General features: G+C 36.6%; 1 protein-coding gene across 1 annotated transcript in view; it reads right to left on the reverse strand.

The window, feature by feature from the left end:
* LOC114089022 (uncharacterized) overlaps nt 1-16,872 on the reverse strand; it is a 97,115-nt gene extending 80,243 nt beyond the window's left edge. Inside the window, exons 1-5 of the mRNA XM_027930774.2 lie at nt 16,762-16,872; nt 13,724-13,950; nt 13,485-13,633; nt 12,078-12,206; nt 10,302-10,463 (exon numbers count right to left, since the gene is read on the reverse strand). Coding sequence (XP_027786575.2) covers nt 10,302-10,463; nt 12,078-12,206; nt 13,485-13,633; nt 13,724-13,950; nt 16,762-16,869 — 775 coding nt within the window. The 5' untranslated portion in view covers nt 16,870-16,872. The remainder of the gene's footprint in view (nt 1-10,301; nt 10,464-12,077; nt 12,207-13,484; nt 13,634-13,723; nt 13,951-16,761) is intronic.
* Between the last annotated feature and the right edge of the window lie 661 nt (nt 16,873-17,533).

Genomic DNA, 17,533 nt, shown 5'->3' on the forward strand with positions numbered 1-17,533 from the left:
CTTATTTTTTAGTGAAAGTAATACACTGTATGTAAATTAGAAAATAGAACCCCGGAAGGCTTATAACAAAAAGCAACTTCTCCTGTTTTTCTTTCCCCCACTAGAAGTAACACATTTTCTTTCATTTTTGGTTACCTGTAAGTAGTTAACTCCATATTAATAAATAATGTTCCATCACTATTTGTCAGTTTTAGACATTTTCTGTTCAGACAATTTAGCTCAGTACTACCCTCTGCTGTTCTTCCCTTTTCTGCACATTTTCAGAGTGGCAGCATTATGGCTGTCACTTTATGTGATATGTTTAAATCTACATTTCTTATTCCATCAGTTTTCCAGAGCATCTCTTGACTCCTCACTTTGTAATATCAGGCTTTCAATACATCTGGCCTTTCCTGAATCTCTTCCCCTTTCACCTCCAAACTTCCTATATTTTTACATTGTTACGATTAACAAAAATTTACATTTCATTCTTAACCAGAATTAGGTGGTCTAAGCTTTTTCTATATGTCAATTCTGAATACTGAAAACCAGTAAACAGCATTTAAAGATATCACAGTCTAAATATCATTCAACCAAGGGCCAGCAGTGAGCCACGACTACATTGCCTTCTCTGTGGTTCTAGTATGTGACCCTTAAGCTCTAAAGCCTCTTAAGGAGGATTTCCTCTCAACTTCAAATGAATTCTCTTTTTTTCGATTCCTCTAGTTACTCAAAATCATGTCACTTTTGATTTGGTCTTATATTTGGACCATGATTTTTTCAATAATTCATCATTTTGTCACTGTTTTCTGATTGCCTCCCTCACCCCTGCCCCTCTTGGGTGAAGAAGTGTATGCCTCTTCACCACGTCCTAAGATTTTTCAGGTTTTTACTCATTATCTATATTGCTTAGCAGCTATCTTGACTTTCCTTCTTTCTTTACCTTTCTTTCTTCCTTTCTCCCTCCCTCCCTTCCTCCCCTCTCCCTTCTTTCTTTCTTCTGGGAATTGAAGCCATGGGCACTTTACCGCTGAACTGTATCCCCAGCCCTTTTAGTTTTTTTGAGACAGGCTCTCAATAAGTTGCTCAGGGCCTCACTAAATTTCTGAGGCTGGCCTCAAACTTGTGATGCTCCTGCCTCAGCCTTCTGAGTCCCTGGAATTATAGGCATGAGCCACCACACCCAGCTCATTTTTCCTGAAGAGCGTATTTTTTAGATCTCCTTGACTTACTGCTCTAATTTGGCCTGGTTACTTTCTCACTGTGGTGCACAGCTATCATTTTGAGATTTCTTTTCTGCCATTTCTTTTGTTTTCCTTTATTTATTTATTTCTTTATTTTTGTGCCAGGTGTTGAACTCGGGGCCACATCTCCAGCCCTATTTTTTTTATTTTTATTTTTATTTAGAGACAGGGTCTCACTGAGTTGCTTAGTGCCTTGCCTGTTGCTGAGGCTGGCTTTGATCCCAAGTTCCTCCTGCCTTAGATTTCATCTTGTGGGCTTGCAATCTATCATTAATCAGCTATCTTAGAAGTGCTTGAGAGATACACTTTCTGAACATTTGTTGTATAGTTGATTTTGTCTTTATATTTGTATCAGTTTCCTAGGACTGCCATGACAAGTTCCCCAAACTGTGTGGCTTAGGACACAGATATTCATTATCTCACAGTTCTGGAAGACAGACGACAAAATCAAGGTGATGATAAAAGCTGCTTCTTTCTGGAGATTGGGGGGAAAATCTGTTCCATGTCTCCCTTGTAGCTCTGGGTGGTGCCAGCTCTCTTTGGCGTTCTTTGACTTGCGGCTATGTTACTCCATTCTCTGCTTCTGTTGTCACCTAACATGGCCCTAGTGTTTTCACACAGTCTTCTTTTTTCTTTTATTAATTTTCTATATATGACAGCAGAATTCATTATAATTCTTATTACACATATAGAGCACAAGTTTTCATATCTCTGGTTGTATACAAAGTATATTCACACCAATTCGTGTCTTCATACATGTACTTTGGATAATGATGCCCATTACATTCCACTGTCATTTCCTTCCTTTCCCCTCCCATCCCTCTGCCCTATCTAGAGTTTGTCTGTTCTTCCCATGCTCCCCCTCTCCCTACCCCACTATGAGTCAGCCTCCTTATATCAGAGAAAACAGTGTGCATTTGTTTTCTTGGGATTGGCTAACTTCACTTAGCATTATCTTCTCCAACTCCATCCATTTATCTGCAAATGCCATGATTTTATTCTCTTTTGTTGCTGAGTAATATTACCACATAGTCTTCTTATAATGACAACAGTCATTGAATTGAGAGCCCACCTCAATCCAGTCATGGCCTCCTTTTATCTTGATTACTTCTGCACTGACCCCATTTCAGAGGAAAGTCATATTCACAGACACCAGGGATAAGGATTTTAATACATCTTTTGAGGGGACACAATCAACCCGTAACCACACTTTATTGATGGTTTGGCTGGATATAGAATTCTAAGATCAAAATAATTTATCCTTAGAACTTTGAGGACTTTTTGACACTCTAGATTGCAATCATTTTTGCTAATATCAACTTAATTCTAATTCTTTTGTTGGTGCTCTATTTTTTAAAATCTTGGGGCAATATTAAAATTTCTTTTCCTATAGTGTTCAGAAATTTCAACATTATATAGGCTCTTTCAATTTAAAAATCTCCTCAAACAGTTACCCTTCTCAAGGCTGGAAAATGTCCAATTATTGCTTTGATATATTCTTTATTTTGCCTAGACTCTTTTAAAATTCTATCAGCTGTTTTATCAGACAGGGTTCAAAGAAGAAAAAAAAACACTTAAAATGATATTAAACAAGGAACTTACATTGTTGTGGGATCTATGAGATAATCCTTGTTTGTCTGTTTCTTCTGCATCAGGTGCTGAGCTTGCCTTTACAGCACAGGTATAGAGGTTTGTGGATGGACGTTAAGAGGTGCCAGGAGGAAAACTGAGACCCATGAGGAAAGCTGGAACCTCTGTCTGCCTCTCACCAGAACTTGTGATGGTCTCTCCATTTGTCTGAGTTCCCAACTTTGTTGCTGTGGATGAACTACAGGTGGTCCTGGGATTCTTGTTGTAGAGCCACACTCATGCCTGGCTCAGTATTTGGAGAAATTGAAGTAAGAGATCATGTGGTAGCTGGAGCTGTAGGCCTTGCAGTATTTTGTGTCCACCATATGAATTAACAGACCTGTTCAACTGGCTATGAGCTATAACAGCGCCAGACTACATCAATCCTGAGAGAGTAAATTAACTATTGCTTTATTTCCACCATCCAAATCCCACACGTGTGTGTGTGTGTGACCAGCCCTAACTAGAAACATATGAAGAACTGAGTGCGATGACACATATCTGTCATCCCTGTTATTGGGGGAAATTGAGGCAGGAGGATCACAAGTTCCAGGGCAGCCTGGGCAATTTAGTGAGACCCTGTCTCAAAATGTAATAAAAATGGTTGGGGATGTAGCTCAGTGTTAGAGCACTTGCCTAACATGTACCAGGCCCTCTGTTCAATCCCCACAACCACAAAACAAAAACATATGGAGAAGGGAATTCTGGGGACCCGCCCCCAAATAGATCTTTTCTAAGATTTTGTTTTTTGGCACTCTATTCTGGGTGTCTTCCTATATTAAAAAATATATTTTTAGTTGTAGATGAACACAATGCCTTTATTTTACTTACGTATTTTTATTTGGTGCTGAGGATCAAACCCAGGGCCTCACATGTGCCAGGCAAGCGCTCTACTACTGAGCCACAATTCCAGTTCTTCCTTTATCTTCTTGCTTTTTTTTTTTAAACTGTATTTATGTTTTGGTATTCATATTTTCAATTTCCATGAGCTTTGGCTTTTTCTGTGTTCATTTACAAAATAACATGTTGTTTAAGTATGTAATATCTTTTCAAATTTTTCTAAGAATATCTTATTTTTTTCTTAAATCTGCTCTCTAAATTATTTCTGTTTCTTCAGGGATAAATCCCTTTGCTGCTAAAAATTTCCTCTAATATCTAGTATTTGATTACCCACTTAATCTTATTAATAGGACAATAATGAAGATGACTAGATGTTTAATGTAAATGGATGCATCTTGTTCACTTGTACATTTAATGTAGGATGAGCAGAAGGATGGAGTCCTTACCTTAATCTCAAAGCCAAAACATGGGTTTTTTTTTTAGACATGGAATCCACTTTAAACGTCCTGTTCTCTCTCAAAACATTTAAAAATTTACCTAGCAAAGAATCCTTTGATATTTTGTCTGGAAATGACTATCTGGATCTCTCTCTCTCTCTCTCTCTCTTTTTTTTAAATACTAGGGATTGAACCCAAGGTTGCTTAACCACTGAGCCACATCCCCAACCCTTTTGTATATTTTATTTAGAGCCAAGGTCTTGCTAAGTTACTCATGGCCTCACCAAGTTGCTGAGGCTGGCTTTGTACTTGCAATCCTCCCACTCAGCCTGCCGACCTGATGGGATTATAGGTTCGCCACTGCACCTAGCTTTGGGCTATTTTTCTTGGAGGGATGAGATGAAATCGAGTGTCATATTCACACATAGAGCTGGTCTCCTGACTTCACTTTTCACTTTGCCTTCATTACACTTCCAACTGCGTCTTCAGAGCCTCTCTATAGTTGTGCAATTTAACTGCCATTTCAACTTTTGGCCTCTTTGCATATCCCAGGCTGAGGTGGATTATGTTTTATTTAGTGTCTGTATTAGTTCTTCCATAATTTATTGGGAAATCCATTCTTTCTCCTATTGTTTTATTCCTTCACTAATCACTTATATGAAACCTCAAAGGGAGAAAAGACAAAGTCATGTGCTTAGATCTCTTTCTTAAACTGGAGTTTATTGACAATAAAATAAATTCACACAATTCAAACAAATTTTATTCATTTCACACATACATTTGTATCTTGGTTTGGCATACAGGAGGGTTTATTCCTTAACATTTGACAATCCTTTTCTCAAATAGTGTCAAAACCAGCCAATGTCACTTAATCTTTTACTGGTTTTCTTTCCTATAGGATAGCACAGGCTTAGAGGATGGTTGGGTCCTGGGTGAATAAAAGGTAGAAGAGACACTAGGTGTAATGCAATGAAATAAGCACTTATTTTCTTTGATGCAGTGGTTCAGAATAGGATCTATTTTTCCCCTTGGGGAAACTTAGAGACATTGAAGACATTTTTGATTACTATGGCTGAGGATATTCTGCATCTAGTGAATAGAGGCCAGGGATTACTGCTAAGCACATTATAATAGAAAGGACAGGTCCTCACCCCAACAAAGAACTATCTAGTAAAAAATGCCAGTCATGCTGAGGTTAAGAATTTTTTATCTTCTACAAAAATGTGAATATACTTAATAACAATAAACTGTACACTTAAAAATGGTTAAGAAGATAAATTTTATGTCATGTGTATTTTTTTTTACCACAATTAAAAAAAGAAAAAAAAAAGGTGGATCCTTATTTGCTAGGAAAGATTTCTATTTCCAAGTCAGCATTATGCTATTTTGATTGAAATAATAAAATGTTACTTCTTTTCTCAGAGTTTAACTTCATTGTTAAGACTGAAGAAAGTGGTAAAATATGCAACAGAGTTCATATGTGAAATATGATAGGAGAGCCAGTCAAGTTTCCAGGCCAAGGACTTTTAAACCAAAGATGTGTATTGAGGCTGGATAATTTAAGTAGTAGACAAAGTTTGTTGGGAGGCAATGCAGTCAGTTTTGAAATCTGGAAGAGAAGCCCTGCTCCTGAGCTCGGAGGAGGACAGAACCCAGGCAGCATTGAATAGGCAGTGTCTCCAGAGCCCTACAGCCAGGGCTTATCAGTCTTCGGTGTTCTGGAGAGAGAACATCTGATAGGCCAAGCTTTGGACCTGTATCCGTCTCTCAACCCAGATGGATGTAGCATCCTAAGTGATAGCTTATGAAGAGTGTGCACAAAGGGGAGAGGCATGGTGGGGAGCATGGGAAAAATGGAGGAACTTTGATTGGGCAAAGGGGAAAATGGGAAGGGGAGGACGCATGGGGGCAGGAAAGTTGGCAGAATGAGATGGACATCATTACTGTAGGTACATGTACGACTACACATATAGTGTGATGCATCGTGTACAACCAGAGAAATGAAAAGTTTTACTTCAATTGTGTACAATGAATCAAAATTCATTCTGCTGTTATATATACTGATTAAAATAAATAAATTTTTTAAAAAGGCGGGGAGAGGCAGCTTCCTGTCCCTGAAGTTGGGTGAAGAAATGTTGGACATGTACAGATAATAGGCAGCCACTTCAGCTGCAAGATAGACACAACCTCCTGCTGCTCAAAGCAAAATACGACAGTTAAACAAGCAAAAATTTTCTTAAATCATGACTACATTTGCTTACTGTAAATAGATAATCTGTTTTGTTGTCTATAAAATGAGTAATTTGAATTCAGTGACTTGTAACTTCCTCTTCATTCTAATATTGTTAGTTATATTCCATTATGCTTTAAAGGCCTTTGAACTCTTGTTCATATACAGTTCATATTTGCCTGGATTAATGGATTCTTCTTGCATTTGATCTATCATGGAGTTGTTTCCTAATGGCTAGGGTGATTTTGATTTTTGGAATATTGATTTGTTTGGGGTGAAAAAAAGTCCTTGAGTGAAATTTTTAAAAATGAATGCATCTGTTCAAGATGTGTAGGGGGTGTGTGATTTATATTAGTATAAATGTAAATTTCAAATTTCTGTTTATAAGGAGAATCATGCATACATATGTGTGAGGAGAGTGGAGAAGGAGGAAGAAAGGAAAGACTAAAATGATAAAAACCTTTGCCAGCTGTGTGTCCTGCTCTAGGTCAAGCCCCACATAGAGATGCTTTACCCAGAGAGACACATTAGGGAATCTCAGTGCTTGAAAGGGGAGGGTCAGGGCAGAACAACAGGAAAATGAATTACTGGAGCAATAGGGAAGAGAGGGGTCTAAAGATCAGAGGCCTAAGGAGTGATGTGGTGGAAGGCTGCAACCTGCAGAGGTAGGTAGCCAGTGAGAAATGGGCTGATACAGGGTAGATAAAGATTTGAAGGATGGGGGTAATATCCCAAATTGATTCTGTTTAATTTCATTGCCTAGTGCAATGCAAAATCTTATTGTTCACATGAATCTTCAACAACATGTACAGTTTCTCTTTTAGGACTGTTGGGGAAAAAAGAGAGGAGGATGAGACTGATGTTTTATTTGGTACAGGGCAGAGAAAAGGGAATTCAGAGAGTATCTGTGGCAGGAGAGATGCCCTGGCAGGAATTTAGAGCTGGCAATGACTCTGAGAATCCAAGTCCTCAGGAATTTACAGACATTTTGCAGGAAGAACTGCATTTGGCAGGAGCCTCAGTGAGAGCCTGTGCTGAAAGAACAAGGGAAGTAACTTGGGGCTACATTAAAGGACAACAAAAAGTCGAGCTCATACTTCCATCTAGTGATAGGGTGAGATATGTCTGAAGACTTCAACATAATGTGGTGAGATTTTTTTGTTTTATTCTTTGATTTCATTATATGCCTTCCCTTGCCACAGAAAAATTACTCCCAAGTATCAGTATTTTTATCATAGAATAAGAATTTTATTTATTTGTGTATACAACATTTACTGACATCTGCCGATTTCATGTTGTCTGAAGATCATCATAGGTGAGTAAGATGAAGGCAAAACATAAAGTTTAACCTGGGGGACAGAGAGACATAAAAAAAACCAACCACAGTGCAAGAAAGGATGGAGCATGTGCTGAGTGAAGTGCAGGGAGAGTGTTAATTGTGGTTGGGGAATACTGATACAGAACCCAGTGAATGAATGAATATTCCCTCTGAAGCTTCTATCTCCTTCTGAAATAACTTCTTCCTGTTAAGAAAAAAAAAAAAGCATTCTGACACAGTATACAAGTGCATAAAAACCATCCTAAAACTGTACAAAGGAAATGTCATGGTATGTATAACTTATCATTTACCTGGTCCTGGTTTTCTGTGTCTGGAACAAAGATTTTTGAAGTACAACCTTCAAAGGCTAAGGAAGCAATATTGCACTGAGTGTGGGCCCTGGGGATCAGATGCCTGTGCACCTCATCTCTACCATTTTACTAGCTGTGTGACCTTGAGGAAATGACTACTTAACCTCCTTAGCATTAGATTAGCAGTCTATAAAATGGGATAGTACCTCATGGATTCAGTAAGCTAATTCATGTGAAGTGCTTGGATACTGGAAGTAATCAATGCATTTTAGCTATTATTTTTGTTATTCTGAAAATAGCATTGAGAGTTTTGCATTCATTCACAACTCGGATCACATTCTTTTGAATCTATATTTTCTGCTCATGTTAACTTATTTTTTTCTTTTTTTTTTGTGGTGTTGGGGATCAACCTCAGGCTTTGCACATGCTAAGCAAGTACACCATTATATTTTGGATGAATGAAATCCTAAATTTACAGCTTACATAATTAAATCCTACTTTCTGTTGTTCAGAAGTTTCTTCTTTCCTACTTGGATAAGGGAGTGTGCCAAATGCACCAAATCGAACATAACTTTCCTATGTTCATATGTGAATACATCATCAGTGAAACTCCAAAACATGAACAACTACAAGAATGGGATCCTAATTAAAATAGGTTATACTCCACATATGTATATGATATGTCAAAATACACTTTATGGTCATGTATATATAAAAAGAACAAATAAAAACTGTAAAACTAAAAAGAATCAAATGCACCAGTTTTCTTCCTGTTAAATTTAATCAGTCTGCCTCATAGCTTCTTTAATCTCTTTGTATTTTTCTTAAGGTCCTAACAGTTATAGAATGCTGTATTCTCAGAGTTCTGCTATTTTATACAAGGGGGTAGTATTTTCTGTCAGTATTTTGTCAGTCCTCTGGACAGAAGCAGCTGTTTGATTCTGATCTGATCTTTAGGGTCTAGTTGCAAAGTGTGTTCTCTAAAGTATTATTTCGTAGGATTTCAATGGGTATTCCATAAAAATGATTATAATTTAGTAAACACTGAGTTAAACACTGTTCCTTTAGTACTATTTAGTATGCATCTGAATTTTTATAGGTAGTGTGTCTTGAAGTTATTTTTCCACAGCATGCTTCTGTGGGGATTGTCTTGAGGCACTAGCATTCTAGAAGTGCAATTTAAGCAATGCTGATACATAGTAAATTCTAGGTTCAGCTGATAGCTTAAATTCATTTTTCTGCAGTAATAATTTTCCTTGAAAGACAGTACTGTCTTATGTGAAAACATTTTTGTTATTCTTTGGATCACTCAAAAACTCTTAAGTGATCTTTTGAGATTGTATTCTTATCCCAGTACATACATCTATATATGTATACATATATACAAACACACATCCATAAAAATACATATATTTATCCTGATATTTTGCTGGATAAGTTTGACTATGTCTGCTGACTTAAAGGTGAAATTCTGTATTTTCTTGTTCGGCTTGCTTTTTTGAAAGCTTTCTAGGTAGTGATAGGTAGGCATGTATGGTAGGGTATGCAATCATACAGCCCTGATGTGGAATCATTGTTCAAGCACTTGACAGCCACATAATTTTGAACAAGTCACTTAGAATCTTTGGACTCTTTCCCCCCCTCATTTTTATCCAGAAGCATGAATTTTTATCCTTGTCCTTTGAATCCTTTCCTGAATACTATTTCTAACTGACTTCATCAAGTAAATACAAATCGGCATATTTCAAATCTGAATTTGGAGCTTAATTTGAATAAAAAAGTATATATTGGGACATGAGATATTCATAATCTTCTTGACTAATTATTAGCAGTGGCTGTCCATCGTTAATTACTTTCCCTACATGTGTATGTAAGCAGGAAAAATGGGTCACTGTTGATCACCTAGTGCCAAATCCTTGGCACTGGGCAGCTGTGGAGCATGGTATCATGTTCCTCCAGTCCACTCCAGGGGAGACACTCCTAAAGAGTTTGAACTGAGCCAGGAAGAAGAGGGGGTGACAGCTTGAAAAGAACCTTGGTAGTGTCATTGTCATAATTTCACCATATGATACTGTATTACTGAAGCTTAAAACTAAAATGAGGATCACTATAAAGTGATAAAAGAAATGGCTAGTATAAAAAAGTCTGGTCAAATTCTGAGTATATAAGGTCCAGTTTTTCTTTTCAGTAGATTTTTAGATATAAGTTACAGTGTGGTTTTCCAGGTAAATGCCCATTTCTCAGCCTCTTTCTTCCAAGCCTATTCTAAGGGGAAAATATGAAATCCCCCTTATTTGAAACCATAAATATTACCATATAACTTCTGAATGCCTTCAATATCATCCTGTGCAAGTCTGAAACTTTGGGAATCTTCAGTTCTATAGGTTGGATACATCACAGCTCTAGGATCAGAGGAATGACCCAAGCCCAAAGAATGGCCAAGTTCATGAGTCGCAGCATACAGGAAGTTAATTCCTACAACCAAAGAGGTAACATAGAGTAACTATTAAAATAAGTATGAAAATACCTAATATATAATAATAAAAATAAAATAACTATAAAAATATCCAACTCTCAATCTTCCATAGCTTACTTATTCGCTTCTACACCTTGAAGACTGGGAAGGGGTGAGAAGGAGATTTTGCTTAGTAGTGCTTTAATACTACCATTTCTGCTTATTAAAGAAAAGTGATGTTTTTCTGCCTATTTGCTTCTTATATAATCACCTGGCAGTGATATTCTATAGTGGAAAGCAAAGACTTTAAAAGCATTAAGACCTACATTTCTGACATAGTTCTGCTACTTAACTGACTGGACAGCTCTGGACAAATTAGTTGGTTCTGCTCAGCCTCACTTCTTTATCTATTAAACATAGATAATAATTCTTACTCTATAGATTTGCCAAGATAATTAGACTTTCCCAATATGTGAAAAATAATGGCTGTTCAACAAATTATTACAACTTTGAATGTTAGGATAGAGAAAGTTAGCTTTGAGAACGTCAAGACCAAAGGAAGTATTTCCAGGCAATGCTGGGTTTTGTTTCTGATCTTGATTCATAAAATTTTGTGTGCGTGCGTGCGTGTGTGTGTGTGTGTGTGTGTGTGTATGAATGATATATGATATAGATGATATATAAATCATATGAGATCATAATTGAATCTCTCTCAAATACATAGAATGCTTTGCAAGTTGGGGGAAAGAGTGAAACTGTGAATTTGAGGAGTTTCCAGAGCTTGATCTGTGTTGCATTAGATTGAAGGAAGCTGTCTTTAACTTACCATGAGTGGGAAGAAAGAAGAATGAAGATGTGCAAGATGTGGCAGAAAGGCAGCCTCACCATGTTACAGAAGTTAGATTTTCACTGCTTTGTTCAAACTGTGGTAAATTCCCATAGGCAAATACAAGTATTAATTTCACTTCCAGTGCCAGTTACTAGCCGTTTCTTTTAAAGGATTGTTTTCTCTGAGGATTATTTACGTTAGAGCTCCACTCCATTAGTTCTCAGATGTGTCCATAATCTTTCACATTGTAAAATGATGAATATGATGGGTTAAGTCATGGAGCTTCTTCTTTTCATACAATAGTGAATAATCCCAGAATTGCATATAATTTTAAAATATTGTAGTCTTTGTTTCTCTTTTTTATTCAAGACACTTACTTTTGAGAAATATGAAGAGCTAAAATTCATTGAATTTTTAATATATTCCAAGCACTGTGCTAAGCATTGTACAATCATTTTTTAATTTAATTTAAGTAATCCTCTGGTGGACACTATTACTAGTCCTATTTCATAGAAGAGAAAACTGAGGCTCAGAGACATTAAATAACTTAAAGACACCCAGCAAGAAAGATAGAGGTAAAACAAATTGATCCTGACACTGCTTGACTCCATAGCCAGAGTTTCCATCTTTAGTACTTATAATATTATGAATATATTGAATGAGATAAAACATCTAAAACATATAGGACAGTGGTTGTCATTTAAGTTCTTGATAGATATCATAAATTAAAGCAAGTATCAGATGAACGTTAGAGTAAGTCTGGAAGTTGAAGGAGGTACAGTACAAGGGACATGGGACTCTGTACCTAGACCGCTGCCATCAGTCCAGAGTTCATCCTCATCAAAGTGAGCATCTCCTCCTAGGCCTGGCCCAGGTGCAAAGGCATGAGCCAGAGTGTTTCCTGGTCCATCAAAGGGGAGGAAGTCCCCATGAGCTGCAAGAAAATTGAGTGACTTCCCTTAGTGACTGGATTTTTTCCTAGTCATTTCATCTTTTTAGTTTACACGATTATTGAGACTGGAAAGAACAGCCCATTCCAAATGGTCCACACTGCTGCTGGTAGCAGAAACCAGATGCATTTAGTTGCTTATTCAGTAAAGGCACTTTTCTTTCACAGAACCACTGCTCATCACCAATAGCCACCACATAGTAAAGGTTTACAGGATATAGTATTTTAAACATATTTATATCTAACTTATGATTGCATTTAAGTGTTTGTTAAATTTTATCACTTTGCTTGGCCAAATGGAGATGGGAGGGAGCATGAATGTGAGCTTTGCATTTGGTGGGTAATTTGTGTATCATTTCATGTATATTTTTCTTAAAAAGCTATTTTTTTTGTGAGCATACTAGATAGCATTGGAGAACTATACTCAAAGTCTGTTAAAAAAGATTTTGAAAGTCCTTTTATTTGTGAGTCAGAGTTATTTATCTTTAGATGAGTGTCAGGTTGTACCCGGCTCATCCAGTTCTTGATAAACTTGTAGTGCTGTTATCACTGCTTTCCCTAACATTTTCTTCAATATTGTTAATATTGTGGGCTCAAGTTCAACGTACAGCTAAATTCATAGTACCCTGGCAGTTCAATATTAGAGAAGACCAAAATGGAAAATATTTTTCTAAATTTGCACCATGAAATCCTATTAATTAAGAGTAGTTCATGTAAATGCATTATATCTCTACAAGTCCTTTAATAATTCATGCTACAAAAAGATTATATATGTAAAGATTCATACTATAAAAGAGGGGTTGGAAAATGTTTTCTAAGAAGGGCCAGATAACAGGTAATTTAAGTGCTGTGCACTTTATGGATGCTGTCACAATTGTAGCCTGTCTGAAAGTGATTTTAAGACAATAGTTAAGTGAAGGAGCATGGCTGTGTTCCATAAAACTTAGTTAAAAAAAAAAAAACATGTTGGGCTGGATTGGGCTCATGAGTAATAGTTTTCCAATTCCTGCATAAAAAGTGACTTTAATTTAACAAACTATAAAAATTGCAATAATATCTAATTAAAGGTTTTTTTTTTTCTTCTTTTATTGTGATGCTGGAGATTGAACTCAGGACCTTGCACATGCTAAATACATGCTTTACCACTGAGCTACATCCCCACTCCTTATCAAAGGGTTTACATTTTTAAAAACAGAGAGCACTTATGTAAACAACAAATAAATAAAATAGCACATGGGATTAGCCTACAGGACTCATTCTTACCTCCTCTTGCAAAGCCAATCATGATATCAGCAGTTCCCATTCTAACTCTCTTGAAACGAAGTGGGATGTGCCTGCTCCACATGCTTAAAGCCTTTGCCACTATTTGATCCACTACGGCAGGTTTTAAGTCTGAAGTGTACGATAGGATCCTAGTAGCAAACAATAAAAAAAAAATTTGACCTGTTAGGACAAAGGCTTTATCAATTGTTTTTGTCAAAATGAGCCAAAACAAAACTGACCTGTAGGTGACTATTCTGGAAGTCCATTTTTGCCTCTTTGGGAATAGTGAGTATTCTGCAACATCTGGCACTCCACATCTGGGCTTCTGCATTATTTCTATGATGTGGGCGTTCAACCTTCCAGTTACAGGCAGGCCAAAGAACTTTTGCATCTCCTTGAGTTTGAATTCTACACTGTTGGCATCCTTTTCTTTTGAGTCATGAAGATAAAATCTCTTGAGATAGTGCTATTGAAAAGACAGTAAATAATTTGTAGTTCTTGTTATTGTCTTTTTTTTTTATTTTAGAAATTTGCACTTCTTTTGCCTCTTTTTAAAAATTATTTTAGTTACAGATAAACCCAATACCTTTATTTATTTATTTTTATGTGGTGCTGAGGATCGAACTTAGTACCTCACATGTGCAAGGCAAGTGCTCTACCACTGAGCCACAACCCCAGCCCTGCCTCTGTTTTTGTGGATTTATATAGTGATTTCAAGATAGAACAATTATATAGTCACTGAGTACAATAAATATGCGCTAATAAAGAGGAAATTTAATATTGATAATGAAGCACAAGTGTGCCATCCAGGAGAAAAATCTCCCAGTTTCTCTTTTTTTCCACCTTAAATGTTTTGAGGAAAACATACTGAACACTTTATGTAGCATAGACTTGTTTTTGGAACTTTCAGGAAGAATATCCTAGCGTGATCTCAAGAGGCACACCAAAACCTCCTTTAGCACCATGGACCCTGTGGGGAGATCTGAAGATCCCTGGCCCATCTAAGATCCTGCTGAGGTCTGGTACCAGCTAAAGGTTAAAGGGTCTTAACAATTTAGTCTGGGGAAATATTTAGGTGATTATTAGTTTAGTTAATTGAATTAATTGTCCAGATGAAGAAACCAAAGCTCATAACATCCAAATGATTTTCCTGGTTTCACATGTTATGTTAGTAGCAGAATTGAGCCTGAATTTCCTGCTTCCCAGTACCTCTTTTCCCTCTCTCCACTTTTTCCACCCTCTAGTCTCTCTTTCCCTCTTTTAAATCCCTACTACAACCTCTTTGAGAGGCTGTTAGATAAAGCAGATCTCCCAGATCTATCCCATGTAAACTGGGTCCCTGGGAATTTCTTAAAGTTTTCTAGTGTTTGCAAATGAAGATGGGAATCTAACAGGAAAAAAAAAAAGGAATGCACTAAAAGCAGCAGCAAACTCACAAGAATAATTTAAAGTACTTACTAGAGCCATTTATTTTAATTACACCTTAAACATCCCGTGAAGCAGGCATTTTACATATGATGAAACATGGCTTGTAAAAATAAAATAAATATAAAGTCACTCTGAAGGAGACTGTGTTCTGATTCCAAAACCATTTCATTAGAAAAACGTATAAGCGACCAGGAACAATAATGCATGCCTATATTCCCAGTGACTTGGAAGGCTGAGGCAGGAGGATTACAAGTTTGAGGCCAGCCTCAGCAATTTAGCAAGATCCTGTCTCAAAATAAAAAGGGTTGGGGATGTGGTTCAGTGGTAGAGCATCCCTGGGTTCAGTCCCCAGTATTTTATGCATGTGTGCATGTGTGTACACAAACATAGATGACATGAGTAGGCTTAGCTGATGTATGATAATATTTTTGTTGAAATGATTTAAACATTGGTTCAGTGATTTTCTATCAATATCGGAGTGGATGGTACTGGTCACTTGTCTGAGAACCTCTCAGGAGTATGAATTTTGCTTAAGAAACCTTATCAATATTGTGCTCTCTATATCTGTTACCAATAATTGTGTGTCATTCAATACAACAAATACTTATTGTTCATGACAATGATGAATTAATTTCTTATTTAAGAGCAAATAGCCTTTTATCCCTTCTAGAGCCACAGACTTTATAAAGACACTCCTGGAAGAAGCACCTCTGCATTGAGATGACCTTTCCTGCTATGCATTAAACTTAGCTAAACTCCTTTTAGTTTTGACAGCCTGTGTGTTAAATAAAGGAACTGAATATTCTTGAAAATCAATTCCTTCGGGTGAATTCATTAGGTAGACATAAATTGCTATAAAAACTGCTATTTGAGAGGTAAAAAACTATTAAATATCAGTAATTTCATATGGTTCAATCTAATATATTATTGGACTTTTTAAAAAATCCAAGTTCATGTGAAGCAAAATTTGATTTTTCTTATGCTTAAGGCTTAAATTTATAAACAATGCTTAAAAGTAATCATGTATTATTTTGCCAAATCATATTTTTTAATACTTATTAGACTGCTTATTAAGTAATATATTAGAAGGAACATCATTTTTATAGAAAAACTTGTCCTTGATTCTTATCTCTACCACTAAGAATCTACTACCATTCTAAGTTGAATGGGAATCAACTTCACTTTGCTTTCTCCTTGTTTTTAGAAAAGAGCTAAGGAATAAATGATGTAGTGTATATGGAAGTGCTCTATAATTGGCAATTATTATTCACTAGACTAATTCTTCACGGTATAAAACATATAGTCTTATTATTTCCATTGGACCCATGAGAAAACAAATCCAGGAGTTATTGCCTTGCCTATTATCATCAGCTTATGGCAAAGCCGTAACCTCTACCCTTATTTTCTGAATTCAAAAGTAATTCTTATCTTAAGATGCAACATTCTATATCCTTTATGAAAATAATTTCAAGTTGCAATAAAAAATAATAAATCTTCAATTTATTGAGCATCAGTAATGTTCCAGGTACTGTGTTAAATGCTTTATAATACCCTACTTGCTGATATTATTATCTCCAACTTCCAAATTGGAAAACTAAAGATCAGAGAAGTTAAATGACATTTTGAGGTTCATCTACATTGTGAGTGGAGGAGTTGGAACTCAAACCCAGTTTGGATAAGCTTTAAAGCCTGTTTTGAATGGTTACTTGATAAAAGCATATATTCCCTTTATTTAAAAAATATTATGAGAAAACTCATTGCAATATAACATGGAAGGAGAAATAATTGAAAAACACTTCTAATGCTGACAGCAAGACCACTGAACCCAGGTGAGTGGACCGTGACATACCTGAGCCTGTTCCCACTGCAGCTCACTCATGCCTCCCGCCTCTGGGGGCAGTGGCAGGGCCAGGTGTCCAGACAGCAGACACACAGCCCACAGCAGAGCCAACTGCATAACTGCCAGCAAGAGATGACTGTTCTCAGACCTGCGGTTGGTTTGATGTTTTCTGCCAGAGGCTGGAGAAATTTATATAGCTATTCAACCCTGGATGTGGCAATAGGTGACTCATTTGAATGTTTTCTTTCTTTTTAGAAAGTATGTGCTATTCTTCATTAACGACAATGAGGAAGTAATGTGTCCTTATTGGCAAGAGGAGCGTGATGTATTTATTTTTCAAGGGACTTTTTTTCTGTCTGCTATATAAATTTAACCCATGAGAAAACTCATTTTATTTGCCAGAATCAAATTATTACTCACCAGGCTTTCTCAATTTAAAAAAATTTGGGTTCATCATTTAGGATATTATTGTATCATGTATATTAAAAGGATTTTTCAAAAAATTGAAATGTATAGAAAAGTGCACAAAATTATAAATAATCAATATTATTAAGCCAATACTGTAACAATCACCAAAGTCAAGAAATAGAACATCACCAACATCCCCTGGTTCTTTATAGAGGAGGAGGATGATAGCAGTGGCAGATGGGAAGGCGGTACTGTGATGGTTGGTGGCCACCATAGAACTGTGTTCCATGGCCTCACCTTCCAATAGCTCAGTCAAGCAGTGAAAACTCCCTTCTTTAGGTGTACTTTTAAGTAGGTTATTTCTTTTCTTTGT

This window comes from Marmota flaviventris, chromosome 9 (assembly GCF_047511675.1).
Source record: "Marmota flaviventris isolate mMarFla1 chromosome 9, mMarFla1.hap1, whole genome shotgun sequence".
Classification (NCBI taxonomy): Eukaryota; Metazoa; Chordata; class Mammalia; order Rodentia; family Sciuridae; genus Marmota; species Marmota flaviventris.